The sequence below is a fragment of the Corvus kubaryi genome, unplaced genomic scaffold (genome assembly GCF_017639235.1).
Source record: "Corvus kubaryi isolate FWS band 111438036 unplaced genomic scaffold, C.kubaryi_AGA036_p1.0 37394, whole genome shotgun sequence".
NCBI lineage: Eukaryota > Metazoa > Chordata > Aves > Passeriformes > Corvidae > Corvus > Corvus kubaryi.
Genome location: NW_024581133.1, coordinates 14,172,387 through 14,192,466, shown reverse-complemented (window position 1 = coordinate 14,192,466; position 20,080 = coordinate 14,172,387). Strand labels below are relative to the sequence as shown.

General features: G+C 40.9%; 1 protein-coding gene across 4 annotated transcripts in view; it reads left to right on the top strand.

The window, feature by feature from the left end:
• Positions 1-20,080, top strand: part of MYO1E (myosin IE) — a 77,747-nt gene that overhangs the window by 12,349 nt on the left and 45,318 nt on the right. For all 4 annotated transcript variants that reach the window (XR_006017848.1, XR_006017849.1, XM_042038963.1 and 1 more), the window contains exon 2: positions 18,486-18,629. Coding sequence is in view for 2 of the 4 variants with exons in the window: in XM_042038963.1 (XP_041894897.1) it covers positions 18,486-18,629 (144 nt within the window). In the remaining 2 variants the exon portion in view is untranslated. The remainder of the gene's footprint in view (positions 1-18,485; positions 18,630-20,080) is intronic.

The window sequence follows — 20,080 nt, the reverse complement described above, 5'->3', positions numbered from 1 at the left end:
CAGTCAACAGGCTTTACCCTGCACCTCTGGGGGAGGGAGCTTTTCTGAGTGTGGCTGGAGTCCAGCCTGGGACTGGGAGGGACAAAGCAAGAAAAACTCGTCCTGTCAGTTTGACCGTAACCCACCTATTGTGATTTGTACTGAGTCTCTGATACTCAAAAATGGTTAAATAGCTCTTAACTTAGTATGGGAGGGAGACTTCAATCAAAAATACCAGTATTAACTTCTACTGTTCTAGAAACACTTAAGATGCTGGGGAGTTTTTCCTAGTCTGTACTTAAAAATACGTAGGTGGAGAGTCAGTAATTGTGATGTTAACTACCTGTGGTGAGGTAGCTATGGTTGTTAATTTTACATCTGAAGCAGACAGTATATTGGAAGAATGTACATTTTTATTTCAAGGTTGTTTTACCTGGTGACTACACTTAGACCTTAAAGTTAGAAGTCAAGGTTATGGTGTTTGTTTTGGATTGGCTTTTTTTCCTCCAAGCCTTTGAAAATATTTTATCATCCTTCTCTTTACAGGTGTGGAGTAGTAGGCCAGCTATAAAATACTAATCCTGTTGCTGTTTGCTCGTTGAGAGTGCAGGTGTACAAACAGGAAAAGAAAAAAACAAAGGGGAAATTAATATAATCTGATTACTAAAACAAAGATGCTCAAATTTAGTAGCTAAAATTACGTTCAAGCTGGTAACAGGATACCGTGAACAATGAAACTACATTCTGTAGCTAATTGTGTCCTTTTAGGGCTTGTTTTGCAATTGTACTTGACCAATTGAAACTCTTCAGGGGCGTAGAAGTCAACCTCATTTAAATGAACAACCTACTTTTTTTTTGCATGACACCTCAATGAGATGCCTAGGCTCTTATTTTTCTTTCGTAGTATTTTTGAAGACTTCGGAATATATTTAAGAACTAAAACTAACTAGCTTTTTTTAAAGTGGTGTTTTAAGTCAGGGCAGGTCAGGACATTGTAAGTATTAGAACTGGCAGGTGGGGAGAGTACTTTGTTGTTGTTCTGTTCATTTGCTACTATAGCTGTAGTAAAACATACAATTTTGCCCCCTTACTCCTGTTCTGTCTTCCAGTCTCTAGTGTGACAGTGTGGGAGAACCTCCCGAAGTACCAAAGCTGTGCAGGGCCTTTGTGATCACTCTCTGGATGTTTTGTTCTGGTGCCATTTTATTAAGGACGGAGTGGGGAATATATCTGAGGCATGTCCTAACAGCTGCCGTGGACTGTATTGTGGAGCTCTCCTAGGAGCCTAAATTATCTCTAGTGTGAGAGAGGGCTGGAATGCTCTACTGGTTTTGACAGATGATACATGCAAACTACATTGTGCCCTCTGTGAGGGAAATGTGACTTGGTCCACAGCAGGCTGAGTGACAGGACTTTCTCAAACAGGAAAGAGAATAAGAGAAATAAATCTAAAAGGGAATGGTGGAATGGTCTGGGCTGGCAAGATGGTGGGAGCCTAGTCTAGTCCAGGCAAGCTGCTTCCAATTTCCATGTGAAGTTCTGCTCCTTCAGCTCTACCTTAATAGTGCTCTTTCCATCTGTTTATAAGCCTTTAATATTGCTGATGGAATTGGTTAAGTCTGACACCTTCTCTGATTCTAACCTTGTATAGGAAATGTGTATTTGTCCTCCTTGGCACAGATCATGTGGCTTTGAAATACTTGGCCAGACTTTGGTCTTAGCTCTCACCTTCTACAGTTGCCTTCCTCATGCCTTCCCTTCTACATCTTTAACTCCCAGCAAGCCTTTGCAGTCGTCTTTTGTCTTCAGCTGCAAATGCCAAAGGACATGCTCCACTTCATTACAGGCTTTTGGGATGATTTTGGGGGTTTATCCCTTAAGTGTTATCTATAATAATGTGATGTCTAAGTTATGCTTTTACTAGTAGTTCTGAACAGATTTAGGCTTGCTCAGGCAATGGTGTATGTAAACATTGGATCATTTTTCTGGTCCTTTTTAAAGTGCAGATTTCCATGGCAGTATGTACTATAGGGAAACTTGCAATGAAACGTGTTGTATAAAGGCAAAGAAGTTCTGTTTTGTACTTCGAAATAAGGTCATGGAGATGATAATGTACAGATGGACATTTGTAATTCATGAACCTGGTTATGTGAATAAGTCCTGTTACTGCTTAAATGTCTGTATATGAAACATGTGATATTAGCAGTAGATTACAAATAATTTTTTATCTTTGTAGTAGTCCTTACAGCTACTGCTGTGGAGTATTGGAGAATTTTTCAAAGTGCAATAAGATATATAAATAATTGCTGCATTAGCACTAAATAGGCAGAACATCCCTGAGGATAAATCTCTAGTAGGAATCCATGGAATAGCTGGTGTTAGGTATCGCCTGTATACCACAGACCACAAGTGTGTGTTAGAAGCTACAGGAAAGCCTTTCTGTCATGCTAGCTGTTGCCAAATGATTTTAAATGCAGAGCATTTTTGAACCTGCTGTCAACACTGTCTAGAAGCAATACAGCTGCTTTACATCTGGACTCAACTTTTACTTGCTAAATATTCCATGGCACCTTTTTCCACCACAAATAACCAAAACTTCTGACACTTTATTTGCAGGGTTTTGTCCCTTTTGGTAGCACTTCTGCTAAACTGGCAATTACTGCCTTATCCATGGCTAAATTACTACTGTTGTCTAGAAATCTGAGCTTTACCTGATGCTCTCCCATGCAAGTGCTATGCAAATCAACCCTTGCTTAACACTGAGATTTGACAGGAGCAAACTGCAAATCAAGATAGCTACAGGCTGCCTCCTGTTCCTCTTACTGTGTTTCAGCAGAAACAAAATGGTTCTGGCAGTCAGACATTGCACAAGGACTATGCATATCTAATAGTCTGATTCTTTAATCTACAGATTTTTAAGAGATGCTTTCATTAACTGGATGAGACATGCGGAGCTGCATAACATAGTTGTTCAAATTAACGTTTTGTAGAGGAAAGAAAAAGGCACAGGCAGATGGCTGGGATGGTTGAAGATCCTATGCCCAATGTGTGATGTATTTTTTCACTATATGATACATAGAACTGTGCGTGTTTTGTAGCAAACAAGCTTTTCTCGCTTACGTGCTCAGGTTCATTTGAAGTGTAGTAATTACCCTGGTTGTATGTACAAACTGGAGAATGAGAGGCTGGAGAGCAGCACCATGGAAAAAGAGACCTGGGGTCCTGGTTGATGGCGAGTTGAACGTGAGTCAGCAGTGCCTGGCAGCTACAAGGGCCAGGTGTGTCCTGGGGGGCATCAGACACAGCGTTGCCAGCTGGGCAAGGCAGGGATTTTCCTGCTCTGCTCTGCTCTGCATTGGGGCTGCCTTACCTTGAATGCTGGGGGCAGTTCTGGGCACCACAATACTGAGCCATTAGAGAGCCTCCAAAGGAGGGCATGAAGATGGTGAGGGGAAGCCGTGTGAGGAGCGGCTGAGGGCACTTGGTCTGTTCAAGCTGGAGGAGGCTGAGGGGAGACCTCATTGCAGGTACAGCTTCCTCGTGAGGGGAAGAGGAGGGGCAGATGCTGATCTCTTTGCTGTTGTGACCAGTGACAGGGCTTGAGGGAATGCCCTGAAGATGGGTCAGGGGTGGTCTAGTTTGGACACTAGGGAAAGGTTCTTCACCCAGAGGGTGGTTGGGCACTGGAACAGGCTCCCCAGGGCAGTAGTCACAGCACCAGCCTGACAGAGTTCCAGAAGAGTTTGGTCAACACTCAGGCACATGGTGGGACTCTTGAGGATGTCCTCTACAGGGCCAGGAGTTGGACTTTTGTGGATCCCTTCTAACTCAGGATAGTCTATGATTCTATGGCTTTAGCAGAGGTTTAGAGAATGGGAGTGAGACTCCCAAACCTGTGTTGCTAAATGACCAGCCTCAGAGCTTCAAATCCCACCTGATTTGCTGAAAGGGCTAAAGCATTCCATGCCTTGTGCCTTTACTCCCTTTTCCAGCATATGCTTGAAGTCCTATAGGGCCTGGTGTCCTCAGGTGACCTTGGTGGGGTGGATGGGTGGGCCCTACTTACCAGCAGTAGTGCTACACTTGGCAGGATTGAAGTAGTAGGAGATGACGTGGCTGTGAACCGTGAGCTTTTGCCTAACTTCACTCTTGGTCTGCAGCTGCTTCTGAATGCTTCACTGATGTGAGAAAATACTGTGTTTTAAAACCAGTCTTTCAGTAAGCTAAATTGAAATGAAATCAGTAGCCATCTGAAATATCAGAATAAGGTCTTACAGTACTGCATATAAAAACTTAGTAGGAAACTATGAAATGGGGTTATTCATCTACCTATTGAAAAGTCAAACTAGACGAGGCATTCCTGTGCATGCAGGCTTTGGGTTACGTTTCTACATTTAAATGCAGCAGGACCTACAGTAGGGGCATTTTGTATTGCTTTTAAACAATTTAGAAATTTTACTAAAGAACAGTTCCTGCTGCTGTGTTCTTTTTTATTTTGAAAAAATGTGAAGAGAAAACCCGGAGGTTTTCCTTAACATAGGTGATTCTGATAGCTTTCATTAGTTTGGGTGTAATAACGAGGAGTGAATTTGAAATACTAAAAATTGTGTTCTCAATGGCAACATAGCAAAGGTTTGCAGATTGGTTTAGTTGCTAGCAGCCTTCATACCTTGCTTGTTTAAAAAAAAAAAAAGTCTGTGTAATGAGTTACTCTGGTCTTGTTGGATTTGGTCTTATTTGACTTAGTTTTGTTGATACTCTTTTGTCTGTGTTTGTGCAAAGTTACCTTGGAGGATATTTGAAGATCCAGCTCTATAAGGAGTGGGACAAATTGTCCTTCATTTCGGTGGGACAGATTAGATAGAATCTGTAATGTAGGGTTTCTTAGTCATCTGAAATGTCCAGACAAGGAGGAAAACTTAAGATATATGGATTGTATCCTTTTTCTTTTTTAATTTATTTTTAAAATAGGACACTATCTTTAAAAACAGACTGCCTCAAAATTGTCTTTCCATGCAGTCCTGCAGGGACAAACTCTCATAGTTGGCCTAAATACTTTTTGCAGAAGCAAATGGTTTTCTTTTCAACAAAACCTTACTAGGTGTAAATAAAAACAGCAAGTTATTACAGATACATGGATATTTTGTGATCCTTTGTTCTTTTTTAATTGTGTGTTCATAATTAGAAAAATTTTGGTTTTGAAAGCCTCAATGAGTTTCAGTATTTTAGGTGTTGAATAATTACTGATGAACTTTGTTTTTACACTGTTTATGTCCCAAAGAACCTCAAGCAATTTTTTAAAAAAAGACTTTACCACATTCCTTTATTCAGAATTATCCTCTGGTTAATTTACATTTGGCAAAATCTTAGCTATGTTTATGTAAAGACTGGTACTCTGCTGAGCCTCAGTGCTGCTTTGTGAGGGATGCCTGAATCCAAGTCAGGGAGCTGCCTTTTGTGGGTCATGTTTGGGAACCCCTGAGCCCTGCATTCCCACTGCTTCAGAAACCAAAGGCCAGCTGAGACAGGAATGAACAGTGCTCACAGGTGAAAGGGACAAACCCAGGCACCTGTGTAGTAGCACAAAAAGAGATTGATCTCGGACAACTTGAAAACTGAATGAAACTCTTGGTCCCTTTCTGCAACTACAGTAAAAACCCTGGAAATGTGTCTGCAGGTTTGGGATTATCCAAATGCTAATACAGCATGTTGAGCCCTTAGTCAGCATTGGGGAAGCCTGTAGAAAAGTGTCAGTATTTTTTAAGAAGTTGGTTTTGGTATTGCTCTTGGAATGCTCCCAACACTTTTTTTTCCTTTTGGTTCTCATTCTAACTTAGGGGTGCCTCAGTGTTTCTGGGTCAGATGTGAGGAAAGCAAAGGAACTAGTTTGGAAAGAAGCTGTATTGGAGGGATTTGTCAAAGCTAACGAGAATCCACTGCAGAGTAATTAGAAATGAGGTGAAGTTGAACTGCAGTGGGTACCTGTTAATGGAATATGTGTGTCCACCTGTGTGCCTCGCTCACAGCCGTGGTGCTCAGCTAGGGCTGTGTGGCAATATTGCACCCTTACCTGGTACAGCCTAAAGGCACAGCTACAGGTATTGCATTTGAGTTGCATTTTTAGCACTTCACTTTAAATTGTATTTCTGTTAGGCAAGATGGAGCCAAAGGCAGCATTTATAGTATGGTAGAAAGACTTTGAGCTGCTCCTGTGGTCCTGATGGGGTCAGAAAGACTAGGTTGTTTATCAAGTTGTCATGTAAGCTTAGAAAAAGCTACTTGAGTGCAAATTTGTAAGCCAGAACTTTATTTTTAAAGAAACACAAACCTTGCATGTAACATGGAATGTAGAAAAAGATAAAGCTGCTCTATAGGCTTCACCAGTCTGAATTGCAGCAGCCAAAAGTTAAAGGATTTTGATAATCTGAGCATCTGTTCATGTCCAGGTTGTTTGGGGTGGAGGGAATGAGACAGTATTCACTTAATGGTTGTCTTGTCTGAATCAGAATATTATGCTTAGATGAAAAAGTAGTTCAGCTGATTTTAGTTTATATTTTAATTCATTATTATTTCAGTTCATGTGGGTTTGAATCAGAGGTCTGAAATTGAATGAGTCCAGAAGTTGAAAGCAAAGTATATCACAAGCATTTAAGTTTAATGTGGGTTCGTGTCAAAGTGCTGCAAGCCAAAGTCTTCAGCCACAGTTCAGCACCTGAGACTTAAATTGTTTTTCTCAATTACCCCAGTTTTGAAACCTTGTGATTTAGCTTGAATTTCACCTGTTCTGGGTTTTCATTATGAAGTATAGCATTTTGCTAAAGACATAAAAATGGGAAATTAAAGGGAAAAGAAAATGCAGCATCACACTGCACCGGTACAGAGGTTCTTTTAAATAAAACTAGGGTATTAATCTGCGGTGGTCTGAAGCAGTTTCTCCTCAAAGCTGACACTTGGCTTTTTACTTGGTCTCCCCTTTACCAGAAATAGTTGGAATCTTATGTATATTTATGATGCTGATGCTGAGTTGCAAGGTCTAAAAGACATTTAAATTTGGTCTTTTGCATAATACTGCCAAGTCGGTGATAAAGTTATAGGTTTTGTGAAACAGTTTCTTTGGCTGGCATCTGTGCTCAGGGTGTAATTATGCCTATACAACATCTTTGAGACTGAATCTGATGCATGTCCTGGTAGCATCCGTTTCTCATAGCAAACCGAGGAAGAAGGGTAGCTTGCAAATAGTGTGTTTGTTCACACATCTGGTAAAAGCCTAGAGTTATGAAAATAGCTAGATGTCCAAATCAATTTTCAGTTAGCTTTCTTGGTTCAGTAATAATTTGAATTCTAAATATTTACATTAAACAGTCTCACATACTTTAAAAAAATTGATGGGAAATACCTGTTTCTGTGTTAAAATCCCTTTCATAGACTAATAGGAATTATCACTGTAGCTATTAAGTGAACTTCTGCCCAGAGTTAAGAAAAGAAGAATCCTGGGCATGCAGAGATCATACACATGCATTGGTAATACACAGTGCAGATAATAACCGTGAAGGCCTGGTTTCCTAGCTGTTGATGTTTCTATTAAAAAATGCTGGGCCAGACACTTTTTATATATTTTCATTAATAACCATGGTGTTCACTAAAGTGGAATGAACGCTTCATATTTGCAATGTGTATCTATGCTTCCACCTTTCTGAGATATCAGCTTCACAGACAGAATGCAGTGAGCTAGAGGAGATCATGTATATTAATTTTTAGTTTAATTTTCTTGGGTGACTTGTGAATTATTATGGAAATAGGAAAATCTACAGAGCCAGGATACAAGCTTAATACAAATTAGAGTAAATAATTTGAAGCATGGGATTTTAGAGGAAGATTAGACAACTGTATGAAATCTTAAGCGGGCTGGGTTAATCAAAAAAAACATTCAAAGAACAGCATTCTTGTCATAAGGACTTGAAAGTTACTGTAATAAAAGCAAGTGATGTAAACTAGCATATTCACTAAATGACAATAAGCCAGTTACTCTGTACAACTGGAGTGTTGTATAGAATAACTGCATGCTGGGTTTTTAATGTATTTCTTCTTAAAGCTGCCCTGGACTGGATAGTCAAAGCTGCTTTAGAAAACTAGTGAAATGACAAATATTAGCTTTATGAATAATGTGCATGTGGAAGATAATCTGGTTTTGAGAATCTGTTATGGACATTAGACACTCAGTGGGACCTGCTTGCCCTGCCATAATGTAATTATTAGTTAAAGTAAAAACAAAGCCCTGACAAAGGATGAATGAAGCTGTGCATGAGGTTGCCTCCTGACAGAGGTGAATGTGTTACAGTGGTGATACTGCAACACGTGTATCAGACAACGAGGCCCGTGGAAAAAATATATATGGACGGATTCTTGCTAGCTGTTTCAGAGAGATGTTTATTTCTCCAGCCGCATGGCCGGAGCTCTGCCGGGGAACTGTTCCAGTCACGGGACCCGAGGGTCCCTGCCGGGCAGGGAACACAAACCAACCAATGGGAACGAGGCTGAGCAGGGGCAGGGAAACCCCGTGTCTGTGCCCTCAGGGCCCCTCTGCCAGCGCCGCATGGCGGGGGAGGGACCCCGACATGAATGTGCAGCTGAGAACGTGGATTAGTATCTGCTTGAGTCTTCTGCACAGTGCGTGAGATTTGTTGGGTCTGGTGTTTACTGCTTGTCCCAAGATTTTTGCTTCCTGTTGGTTTTTGATTAACTTTTTGGGAGTTGAAGTGAACTTGTAAATTTGGTCCATAGGAAAGATGTGTAACTTATTCCTGAGATTGAATGCTCAAACAAATTCTTGTTTGTATTTATGTAATAATTAACCAAAGAAATGTTTCTATCTGAATACACTGAAATAAATATTAAAGTTGGATTCTTTTAAAGAGTTAAAGGTTTAGTCAACATATCAAATAGTCTTATTTCCCACAGTGTCTGAAGTAAAATCTGAATTTTGCACAAGTATCAAAACATGACAGCTCATAAAAAGGACTCGTGTTGAGCCACACGCGTGTTACCACCCAGGTGTGGGCTCTGCTGTAGGTGAGTGAGCACCACTCCCTGAGCCTTTCCCTGCTGCTCCCAGTCAGTGCTGCCAGAGGTAAACAGGAAGCTGCTGCAGTCCTGGAGCTTTTACTCCCTTTACTTAGCACTCTGTGAAATTAAAATAAACACAGAAAGCAATTTTTGCATCAGAACCTCCCCCAGTGTGGAGTTCCTCCTGACCCCCTGAACACACTCCTCCAGCCACTGTCGCCAGTGAGAGGAGTTAACAGCTCCTCTGCAATGGGGTATTGGTCTGTGGGGAAGACTCCTGAGAGAGCAGGAAAAGCCCTTTCAGCTCATCCGTGCACATCCCACCTCCCAGTGCCACAGCTGTCCGGCGCCACTGGACTGTGCTTCCTGGAGCTCTCCTTGTCCAGGTAGACCCCCCCACCAGTACAGTGACCTGTACAGAAACATACTCCCATGAGCCCTACATCTGAGCACAGTCCAAGAAAGATTACCCAGCTCTAATCAAACATGAAACTGGACATTCATGAAGCCACCTACGTGGGAAAATCCCTTGTAAACCTAACAGAATACATTGGAATTCTGCAAGCAGCTCTGCGGCAGATAAGCTCTTTATCACAGGCTCCACCCTGGTACGAAGAGCAGTGATTGTCTTGTACTGCTCCACTTACCCCAACTGGAACTATGCATACAGGAGGGAAGATCAAAGCAAATACCTCAAAAATGGGTGAACTTGAAACCAATGACCACTAATGCCCAGGTTAAGAAATGAGCAGTTGACTGTATATCTTTTTTTGGTATCAGAACAGTTAAATGTTATAACTCTGAGCAGCGTGTTGCACTAATAGAGTTTTGTGATGTCAGCACAAAGGTGCTTTTTGGTATATGCTATTGAAAAACCAGTCTTGGCCACAGTTTTCTGCTGTGTTGCAGCTTTTGTAGTTTCATCATGCCTGTTGCAATAAAGAGCGTTTTTCTTTAGCCTGAACTGCCACAGGCATGTGACTTACATGACAGTCTCTGCTTGGAAAAAAAGATCTATATTCCCTCTGATTTGTAAATAAGTTCATAGAATGGCTGTCTTTAAATGGAAAAAAATAAAAAAAAAAACCAAATTGGAAGAGACTCAGTGGAAATTTTTTGAAATTATTTTAAATTTAGTTGTAATTCAGGGAGATGATTTAGCTAATGCTTATTTTAGACATTAGTCTCAATTTTTGTGGAATTGCTACATACTGTTATTCAAGTAGATCAAACTCTTGGCATAAAAACATCTTGCTTGATATTCTTGGTTAAAAGCAGTATTAAAATAAGGTCTGTGATCTGCCCAACCTGTTGTATTCTTACAATCCATTAATAATTGGTGAGAACAAATATACCCAACAAAATGGAGATGTTCAGTAATTTTGTTGAGAAGTGTAACTAAAAATACAACAAAGTATTTCTTTTGGAGTTACAGTATCTTCCTGCTTATAGTTAAGCATTGAATTGATTATGTAAACGTTTGTTAATGGGAATGAGATTTTTCAGTCGTTTGAAGGTGCTGTGACATTAACGGAAGTGGATTTGGTAGATGCAGACAGTGTAAATGAGGTAACTAGTACTCTTCAGCTACAATGGTGTTTTTAAAGGAGCTATTTTATTCCGTGGAAATATTACAAATTCTAAAGTGATTTCTCCACCTTTTAATACTTGCAAAAATGTATTTATCCTTTCATCCTTCAGTGTTGGCTTGTTGAGTTAACAATTTAAATGCTGAATAATTCAGAAATATTGCCGTACTCTTAATTTTGTATCCTGCATAGATTTTAAAAAAAGCAAAACCTGCAGCTAAAGAATAAGGCTAAAATAATTATTTTTCTTTCCTTGATATTGTATTGCCCCACTCTATTTTGTGGAAACAGAGCATTGTGGTACAGGGAAGGGATGCGTGGGGAGTCTGGGCTGAGCAGCCACTAAACTGCTGTTGCCAGATACCTCGGGGAACTGCAGAATCGACGGCGTTTAGCCTGCTGATGGGAACAGCCGTCCCAGAATTGTCACTGGAGGCTCCAGGAGTAACCAGGCGTTTCCCAGTAAAACCCTCAGTCACAGGATTGTCAGCTGGAGATACTGCCGGGGGCAGACTTTCACCTTAAACTCTCAGGGTAATGTCTCGAAGTATCAGTCTGATAAGGAAACAAATGTCTTCATTTACCGTGAACGAAAGGGTCAGGAGAAGGGGAAAAGGAACAGCTGCAGCCATACAAAGAGGGCAGTGACGGAGCAGAAAGGAATTCACTGCGATGATTGTGGCCTGATGGTCTACAGCTTGGTGCTAAAGCCTGAGATTCCAAAAGCTGGGAGATGGGGCAGGGCAGTGAGTGTTGACATCAGCTAGAACAGGACATGGCTGGGATGGTATTTTTGTAATGTGGCAGGGGTTTTAATTTCTCTGAAATTTTCCACTGGCATCAGCACAGTGGCAGGAACCCCAGCATCCACATTCTCCCTGCTCCAGCGCGTGCTGAGGTGCTGGTCCCACGTGTGCAGCCTTTGAGTCACACTGCTCTGAGATTCTTCCCTCAGGAGAGCACATGGTAAGCTCCCAGTGGACTTCAGTTTATTATTTACTTTCAGGATGATCAAGGAAAAATATTCTCAGTCCTCTGCTATAGCAAAGGCAGTGGCATGTTGTCTGAATCTACTTAGGGAGTTTTCAAACTATTTTTTTCAATTAAAGACCATAATACTACTATGTGTAAGGTGTATGATTGCTTAAACCCCTTTTAATGGAGAAACCTCTTTTAATTTTGAAACCTGCTTTTAATGGAGAAGAGTGACACACATGAAGTCTTTATTACACTTTCAGGATTGACACAGCCAAGATGAAAATGTTTGTTCTAATTTTTCTCTTACATCTCTTAAATTGCGTGGTAGGTATATACAGATGTAAACTGCATATACAATTCACAGATGAAGAGTTAGTGTGCATGAATGCTGCTCAGTGCAGTGATTGCCATACGGGGGGGATGGTGGTGTATATACACACGCATACATTGGCTAAAAGTTGCTGTTGCAAGGCAGCCAGGCCTATACTGATCCACCAGTCCCAGGAAATCTTGCCGCTTGTGCCACAAGGAACAAGTCAGACTTAGAACAGCTCTGGAGACTGTTCAATAAGTAAAGTAAGACAGCAAATGTCTAAGAGCAAGTCAACCTTAACACTATCGCATTTCCTTAGGAAGATTATTTCCTGGAACATCAGGACAAAGCCACCCAACAAGCTGTGGGATAAGCAAGTAGGAGTTTACAGTTCATTAACTGCTTTCCAGTATCTGCCCAGGGTCTCTGTAACTTATTTCAAAATCTTAGGCACGTTTGCATGATCTGCTCTTGAGCTCATTCCTGTCCTTATTTCAGTCTGTCGTGTGTCTGTGCCTTTTTAAAAATAATCTTTCAAAACTTTTAGTGATCTTTTTTGTGATACTGATGCAACAGATGAGCCTTGTGGTCAAATACTGAAGTAGCTTCTATTTTGGTAATGTCCTGTTGCTTATCTTAGAAGAATGCCAGTGTCATTTCTGACTTGTGAAAATGAGCATGATGTGTAAATCCTGTAGACTCTCATGTTCTCATAACTCATCTTCTGTTAGAGCATACGTTTGCTGTCTGGGTGAGCAGGCTCTGGTTGCTGTCTCTTCTCCTCATCCTGGCCCTGGCTCCAGAGCCCAGAGTAGGAGGTGGTGGTGAGAAGCTGCCCTGGGGCCAGGTCCTGCTGAGGCAGCAGCACCTGCACAGGAGCTGATGGGAGCAGGTGTTTGACCACTGGGATCTCCTGCAGCCTGTAACCAGCTCTGGAGTCAGTCCTTCAGGTCATGTTGGGCTGAATCCACCCCTGTCTGAGAGCAAACAATGAGAACTGATGACTTTTCCCCCCAGGATTTTTTTTCCTCAGTATTTTATTTCCCTAGCTGTGGTTTTGGTTTTTTTGGATATTAACCTGCTAGTAGTTTCCATTCCTTAATAAATTTTTGGTATTTTTAATTCTCTGTATGGGATGTCTGTTCTGCTGCTTAGATGCTCAGTATTTTTGCTTTGCTATTTCCTCAAATCTTTAAGCATTGCTTTTCGTCTCCCTTAATATTTCCCTCATGTTAAATTTAAATAAATGGCCCTTTATCTTTGTCCATCTTGCTGCTTCTGCTGTCTTCCTTTAATTTCCTTTCTGAAATATGGTCACATCATTGCAGCCGATACGTATTTTTTCTAACATAAGATATACGAGAGCTATTTTGGAGCACATTTGTTCACTGTAGCTTCTCTGTTTTGATTATCCCAGTAAAGGACCAAAATTCACATTAAGTATTTTTGCAATATTCTCTGAGAACAGCAGACCCTTTCAGTTTTTAGAAATACATGAAAGATTCCTTTAAGTGGATTATAAAGGTTTGCTAATTTTGACAGATTATGTCATTGCAGAAAGCCGTGGGTTTATTTTCCTGTTAGCTGGAAAAACTGATACAAATTATGTATGTATGGGACTGGTGATAGGCCTCCATTTGTAGAAGCATTGATGTCAGGTCTAAAGTTAATGGTGTGCAGCTTTGTCAGTTTTAGGACATCTTTGGCTAATGTGTGTGTGTGTATGTCATTTTCTATTGTGCTCATAAAACTGAGCTGAGGAGGTAGGCACATGTTCCATAACTACAAGGAATTTGTGCAGTAGTACTGTGTTAGTTGAAAAGGGGAAGAAAAGGTCATGCTTGTGATCAGTTGACATTCTTACTGCATTGTGATGGGACATTGATGTTTGTTACTGAAAAAAGCTGTCAGAGATTCAGAGTGGCAATTTTTCCCTTTGTGGGAATGAAGAATGTTTATTTGATGGCATGTAGGTGGTTGTAGTTTAGCTAGAGTTCTGATGGACAAAGAGCAACAAGGGGCAGAATATACAATCTCTTCAGATCCCTTGTTTTTAGTGCTTTATTTTTAGATGTACTATTTTTAAACAGCTTGAAATACAAAAATATTTGCTTTTTTTTCCAGTTAAAAGAAAACCCATGTGACATAGCATGACTCAATCTTTTTATAGATACATCAAATACATGTTGCTTAGGATAATGTAAAAATATACAAAAAATAATAAAGGTAAAAATAAGAAACCAGCAGTTGCTACTGTAACACAAGGTGGAGGGCAGCAAAAAGAAATTCTGTAAATAAATGCCTTATCCATACTCATTATTAGTTCCAAACAAAACAATGATCTGCTTTAACCATATTGTACTGCCAGTACCAGAAGTAGCACAGAAAGCACAGACAGTATTTAGTACATAGAATATATTTTGCATCCCCCTCCTTGGTATTAATGTAGCAGTTGTGTTAATCTTTAATGAGTGGGTGTTAAGGGACATGCACAGAGTGAGAGCAGAATGAATTTTGCAGGTTCCTGGGTGCTGGCTGTTCGGATGCTGGAGATCCCAGAGTTGCTGAGGGGGCCCTGCAGTCCGGGGGGAGCTGTGCCCGTGCTCCTCAGGCTGTGGCTTGGGAGCAGCAGGCCCTGAGCTCATGGGATCATCTTGTGACTCGTAAATATTATTCTTGTCAGTGCAGAGCAGATCTGATTTTGAGCCTAGAACAGCAACCAAATGAATAATAACAGCTGACAGCAGTGTGGTACACGCCTTTAACAGCAGCCTTGCCAGTCCAGCCTCCACTCCCTGCGCAACGTCAGGTGCTGGGGTTGGAAGCTCGGGAAGAGCCTGGGGGAGGCCTGGCAGCCAGGTTGTTCTACACTGGTGTTTCCACTTCTGTGGCTTTTAGCAGCCTGTTGAGATGTGTTTTTGTTTTGGGGTTGGTGTTTTGTATTTTTCCTAATCTGCCAAGCTCATCTTTTTCCAGCTGCTCAGCATTGTTAGTGCTGACACAAAGACTTTTATTTGCTTACTTACTGTACAGTTAGATCACATCTTTCACTGAGAAAACCTAAGAGAAGCCAAGTAGCTGTTTGCTGACATCTGACCTGCATGGCTTGGCCCAGGGCTGGACTTTGGGCTGTGTTGGCCATGTCTGACCGTGCCCCAGGGGAGCTCTGTCGGAGTTAACAGGTCCTGGCTGTGACATTGGGTGTGGGGCAGCTCTGCCAGCCTTGTGCTGCTGGCTCTGAAGAACCTTCTGGGAAAGAAGGACACAAGCAGGCCAGGAGACCTGGCCTGTGTCTGGAGGATCCCTCTGGAGAGGGGTAGAGGGAGAAGTGTGTTGTGTGCTGGACAGCAGAGGGCAATTAGCAGCTGAGTGAATTAGCCGTAGTGCACTCTGCAAAGCAGGTTCAAGTGGACACCAGGTCGCTAGCTCAGGTGTCAATTGTCTCCATATTAGACTGCTGCATTTTTATCTGGAGGATGGAAAGCTCTCTTTAAAAAAAAAGCTTAAACTCTCAAGAAATATGCAATAAGAACAAATCATTAGTGTGATTTTTAAGCATATAGCCTTGACTATTGGAAAATATGGAGCCTGGAGAAAGATGAAGAGTTGCTTTTATAATTGCTATGATGTGGAGTTTTTTCAGATGATTGATGATAGGAAGATTTTATAAATTTTTGGTTTTCATTTCAAAACTCTATAAAAACCAGTTAGTTGTTAGCTGGATGTGGTTGTGGTACCAGTTGGAAGTGACTGAAGTTGCTAAAGTCAGGTTAGACTCTATAGTCATTGCTCATGCTTGGAAGGGCAAGAACGTGGTAGTGGGTGGTGTACTCTAGACAAAACACTTCCTATTTTGTTGCCCAGACAAGGATGTGGTAGCCACTGTGCCTGGCCATCCCACTGGTGTTACCTTCCTGGAGAAGGAAGAGTGAGAGCAAAACTTAACCATGGCTGTTCAGGCACTACTAAAGCTTGGGCTTATTTCTAGATCCCAGGGAAAAGTCTGACAATAATCTGGTGGTGCTTTGCTGGTTCTCTGCACATTTGCATTTAAGGCCATGTTTTGAAGGGAAAAGGATAATTCCAAACTACTATGAAACTGCCATTTAAATTGAGTTACAATATTATTGGGAACTACTTAGTGCCATGACTCTCAGTTGTCTTCTATGCCATTGCTTTATTGGGTATTTAGGTTGCTGCCTTTTTCTTAGACCTCTGCACGGTTTGCAGTGTGTCTGTGGTCCTGAGGCTCTCAGATTTGATTGCTGCTGTGATTAGAGGTGGGCGGGAGCTCAGGGCAGAGCTGCTCTCAGGGGAGTTGGGCCACCCTGGCACAGCCCCCCTGTCTTCCCTGCTGGCTCCCAGTGCTTTTGGGGAAGAACCCTTTGGCCTGGTCCTGTGTGTGGCTTAATCACAGTCAGCAACAGTCGCTGACTTGCATAAAGCTGCTGTTTTGCAGGCAGTGTGCACATTTTCCATGTATCCCGTGGCTTTGCAAGCTTTGTGCTCATTGAGCTCACTGGGTCTGATGCCATGGCTTCCAAAGGGACATTTGATTGTTTTCCCAGTCTCATTTCTTACACGTTTTCTGTAGCTTAACTCTGTTGTATGATACTAAACTACATTCTGTATAGCTTTGTGAACAATCTAATTATCTGTATTTATTTTGATACTTGTACCTTTTTGTCCATCCTGGCAGTTCCCTTTTCCAAGTGTAATACCACAAATAGCTGATGAGTGCACAGAAGGAAAATATGCTTCTCCATTGGACTTCTGTTTTCTCCAATACCCCAAGCTTCAAATAATATTCAGTCACATGTTTTATGGCAATTAAAAAAAAAAACAAACAAAAAAAACCCCAACTTTGTTTTTTCAGTGCTTCCAGATCACTGCTTTCATTGTACAGATAGAAAAGTGACAAGGTTCGCACAAACTAAACTAGTTTGAAGTTACTATTTTATTGAAGCTCATGTACACTTGTGGATGTTCAAGCAAATTGCTGAGATTGTTTTCAGACTTATTTACCTCTGCTGTACTATATTTGAAAGCATTTTTTTGATTTAAGTTTGCAACTGTTCTCCATTGGTGTTGGCAGTGGTGGATCTGCATCAGGCTAGCAATGGCTGGAGACATAAGAGAAAAGACACATGAAGCCTACAGCTTCTGTGCTGTCTTCAGTAGCAGGGTTTAGTGCAAGTTAATTTAACTTGTAGTAAAAATCTGGTTGGTCTTTGGTTTTTGTGTCAGTCAAGGCGAGACAAAGCCAGGCTGTAGGCCTGCTGTAGCACTTGGTGTTAGTACAGTCGTGTGGGTCATTTGCTCCTGCAGAACTGTGTACACACAAAAGTTGCCCCTCTGTAAGTTGCTGATGTCCCATTTCAAAATACCAATGCAGCTGAAGTGTTCAGAGTACCTAAATTTTTTTAGTTAGCCTGTAAAATTTTTGCAGAATAAAGTAATGCACATACTTTATAATAAATTGCTTGTATTCTGGTGAATGTGACTTGATCCTGTATGATGTACACCAGAGCAGTGTAGTTAAATCATGTTGTTACAAACTGTAGTATTAAAGAATGGGGGGAATTTGCAGAATTGGCATTTTGTTGGCCACATCTTCCTTGACAGCATACTTGATCACTTCTCAGTGTTAAATGTGCTAATTCCAGCATCACTAATTTCAGTATTGTGTAAGTAAAAATTAGGTAGAAAAAGGCAAGAGATCAGAACTCCATCAGCATTGTCTGCCAGTCTACAGAAAATAGGTTTGGGTTTGGAGAGCAGATTTATAGCTGAATTAATAGCCTTGATGTTGACTGGATTTAAATCTGTTTGTGGGTGTATCCATGGAACCAAACTACAGTTCAAATCAGCTGGAAGAAAAACAGATTTTGATTTCAAGTGGTACAGCATGAAATGTCACGTGTTTTAGTAGCATCCTGAAATAGTAGTCTCTGTGTGTGGGGAGAGACTATCTATTTAGATGTCAGTTAAGCATGGTGACTAACAGATCAAAAGGGACTGTGAAGACACGCAGCCGACAAGCTGGGGTACATAATTTGCAGAACATCCCTGAATACTTAACTGCAGCAGGCTCACAGCTTCCCTCCCAGTAACAGCATATGTGCAGCTTTGACTTAAAAGACTGTAAAGGATGAAGAATTCACTGTGGTGATGGTAATTATCCTCACTGATAATAGTTGCACTGTAGGAGTGTAATTTTTGCATCCTTAGCTTCCAATAGCTGCATCTCAGTTGGAATAATTGGGGTTTTTTTTCTATTAGATTTAAAAATGTCTGCCATCTGAAATCCATTCTGTGTGTAGGTGGTCACAAAACCCTATTGAATTACCTTCTAGTTTTGGGGCGCAGTGCAATTCTTTAACAGTGCGGAGGCAAGTCAGCTGACACCATTTATGTATACCTTTATAGAATGCCTGGATCAAGGAATAGAATTCAATGGAAAAAAATATTTGGGAAGCTGGAATTTGAATAATGGTTTTCAGTTACTTAATGCTGATGAGAAATGCAGTAACCTTTGTGATGTTCATTGTGCTTTCCTGCAGGGCAGCAAAGGACACTACAGATACCACTGGCAGAGCCACAATGTCAAGCACAGTGGAGTGGATGATATGGTCCTGCTTTCCAAAATCACTGAGGATTCCATAGTGGAGAACCTAAAGAAACGATACATGGATGACTATATTTTTGTATCCTTTGTTGGTTTTGTGGGGCCCTGTGGCCTTGCTGAGCCAACGTGACACTAATTACATATGTATGTATTCTCTTTAGGCAGATTACTCAAAGATGCTGAACATTTCGTGTGACACTTCTCCTGAGAGAACACAAAATGCTTTGAAAACTCAGCTAATTATGAGGGTTGAAATTAAGATAGCAAAAATTATTTTAAGATACTCTTTTTAATATTTGGAATTGTTCTTGCCAGTGTTGAAGATTGTACCTCCATATAGTTATACATTCACGTGGCCCCTGAAGCCTCCTGAAGTAATGCTACTTCTGAGAGCAAGAATTAATAGGTTTTAGATGTGTGTACATTTATTGATGTGTTCTATACCTCCAAAATTCGAATGCTTTCAAAATAGCATTTCTTCTGTGACATAACCCCATTTACAACTTATTCTGGAACTGCTAATACTGTGAATCATGGGATGATGGTTTTTCTTTCTTGTAAAAATAGCGAAGTTAACATGATCTTTCTGCTGAAGCAGGCATAAGGGTGTTTTCCAAGGGTCGCATTGAGGGATCAGTCTTCCCTCATGTAGGGAGGACTCCTTTTGCAGTTCTGTGAAGGCTTTTCATTCAAAGATGAAGATCATCTCTTGAATATTTGAATTGTTTGTGTGTCCACCCATGAATGAACATTTCTCAATGCTGCATTGTACAGAGATGACGGAATCATCCCAGAAAATGCTGGTATTGTTTACCAACAGAAAACTGATGCTTCAAGTGTTTATACTGACACAATGAGTAATTGATTTATTATATTCAAGACCCAGATGTTGTCACTCTTTTTGAATTAAATTAAAAATTTATTAAGAAAGCATTTCAAATTAATATTACAGAAGTTATGTTCATTGAGTTGCAGTTCTTCTCTAATACATTACCTTTTGTGCCATGGCACCACAGTAGTAGATTCCTACATAGGACAATCCAGCTGAATAGGTTAATTTTCCTACTTTGTACAGAAAGCTTAGCTAGCAAGCTTGCCTGTGAACAATTCCAGGTTGTTAATGAAACTGCAGTACAACATTTTGGACCCACAGATGTGGGCTTGTTGCTAACTCCCAGCTCAATGAAAAGTGATACTGATGCCTGTGAATTACTATCAGGTGCTTCCTATGTGTACACTGCAGCTGTAGTTCCAAAGGTTTATGAAGTATTTGAAATGCAGGTCATGTGCAGCTGAATGCAGAATAGGGAAATATTATATTAAAAATCTTGCAAAAATTCTAATAATGGTTGAAATTGAGTGTCTTGGTACAGGGCAGCCTGCAGGAGAGGACTCCGAGGGACTGTTAATAGTTTCACTCATAAAATAACACCACAGCCTGAATTACCCAATTCCCCCAGTACCCCCCCCAGTGCATGCAGCTGAGTAATTGTCTAATTTAGCTTGGCAGTGGCCATTTCCATCCGGCTC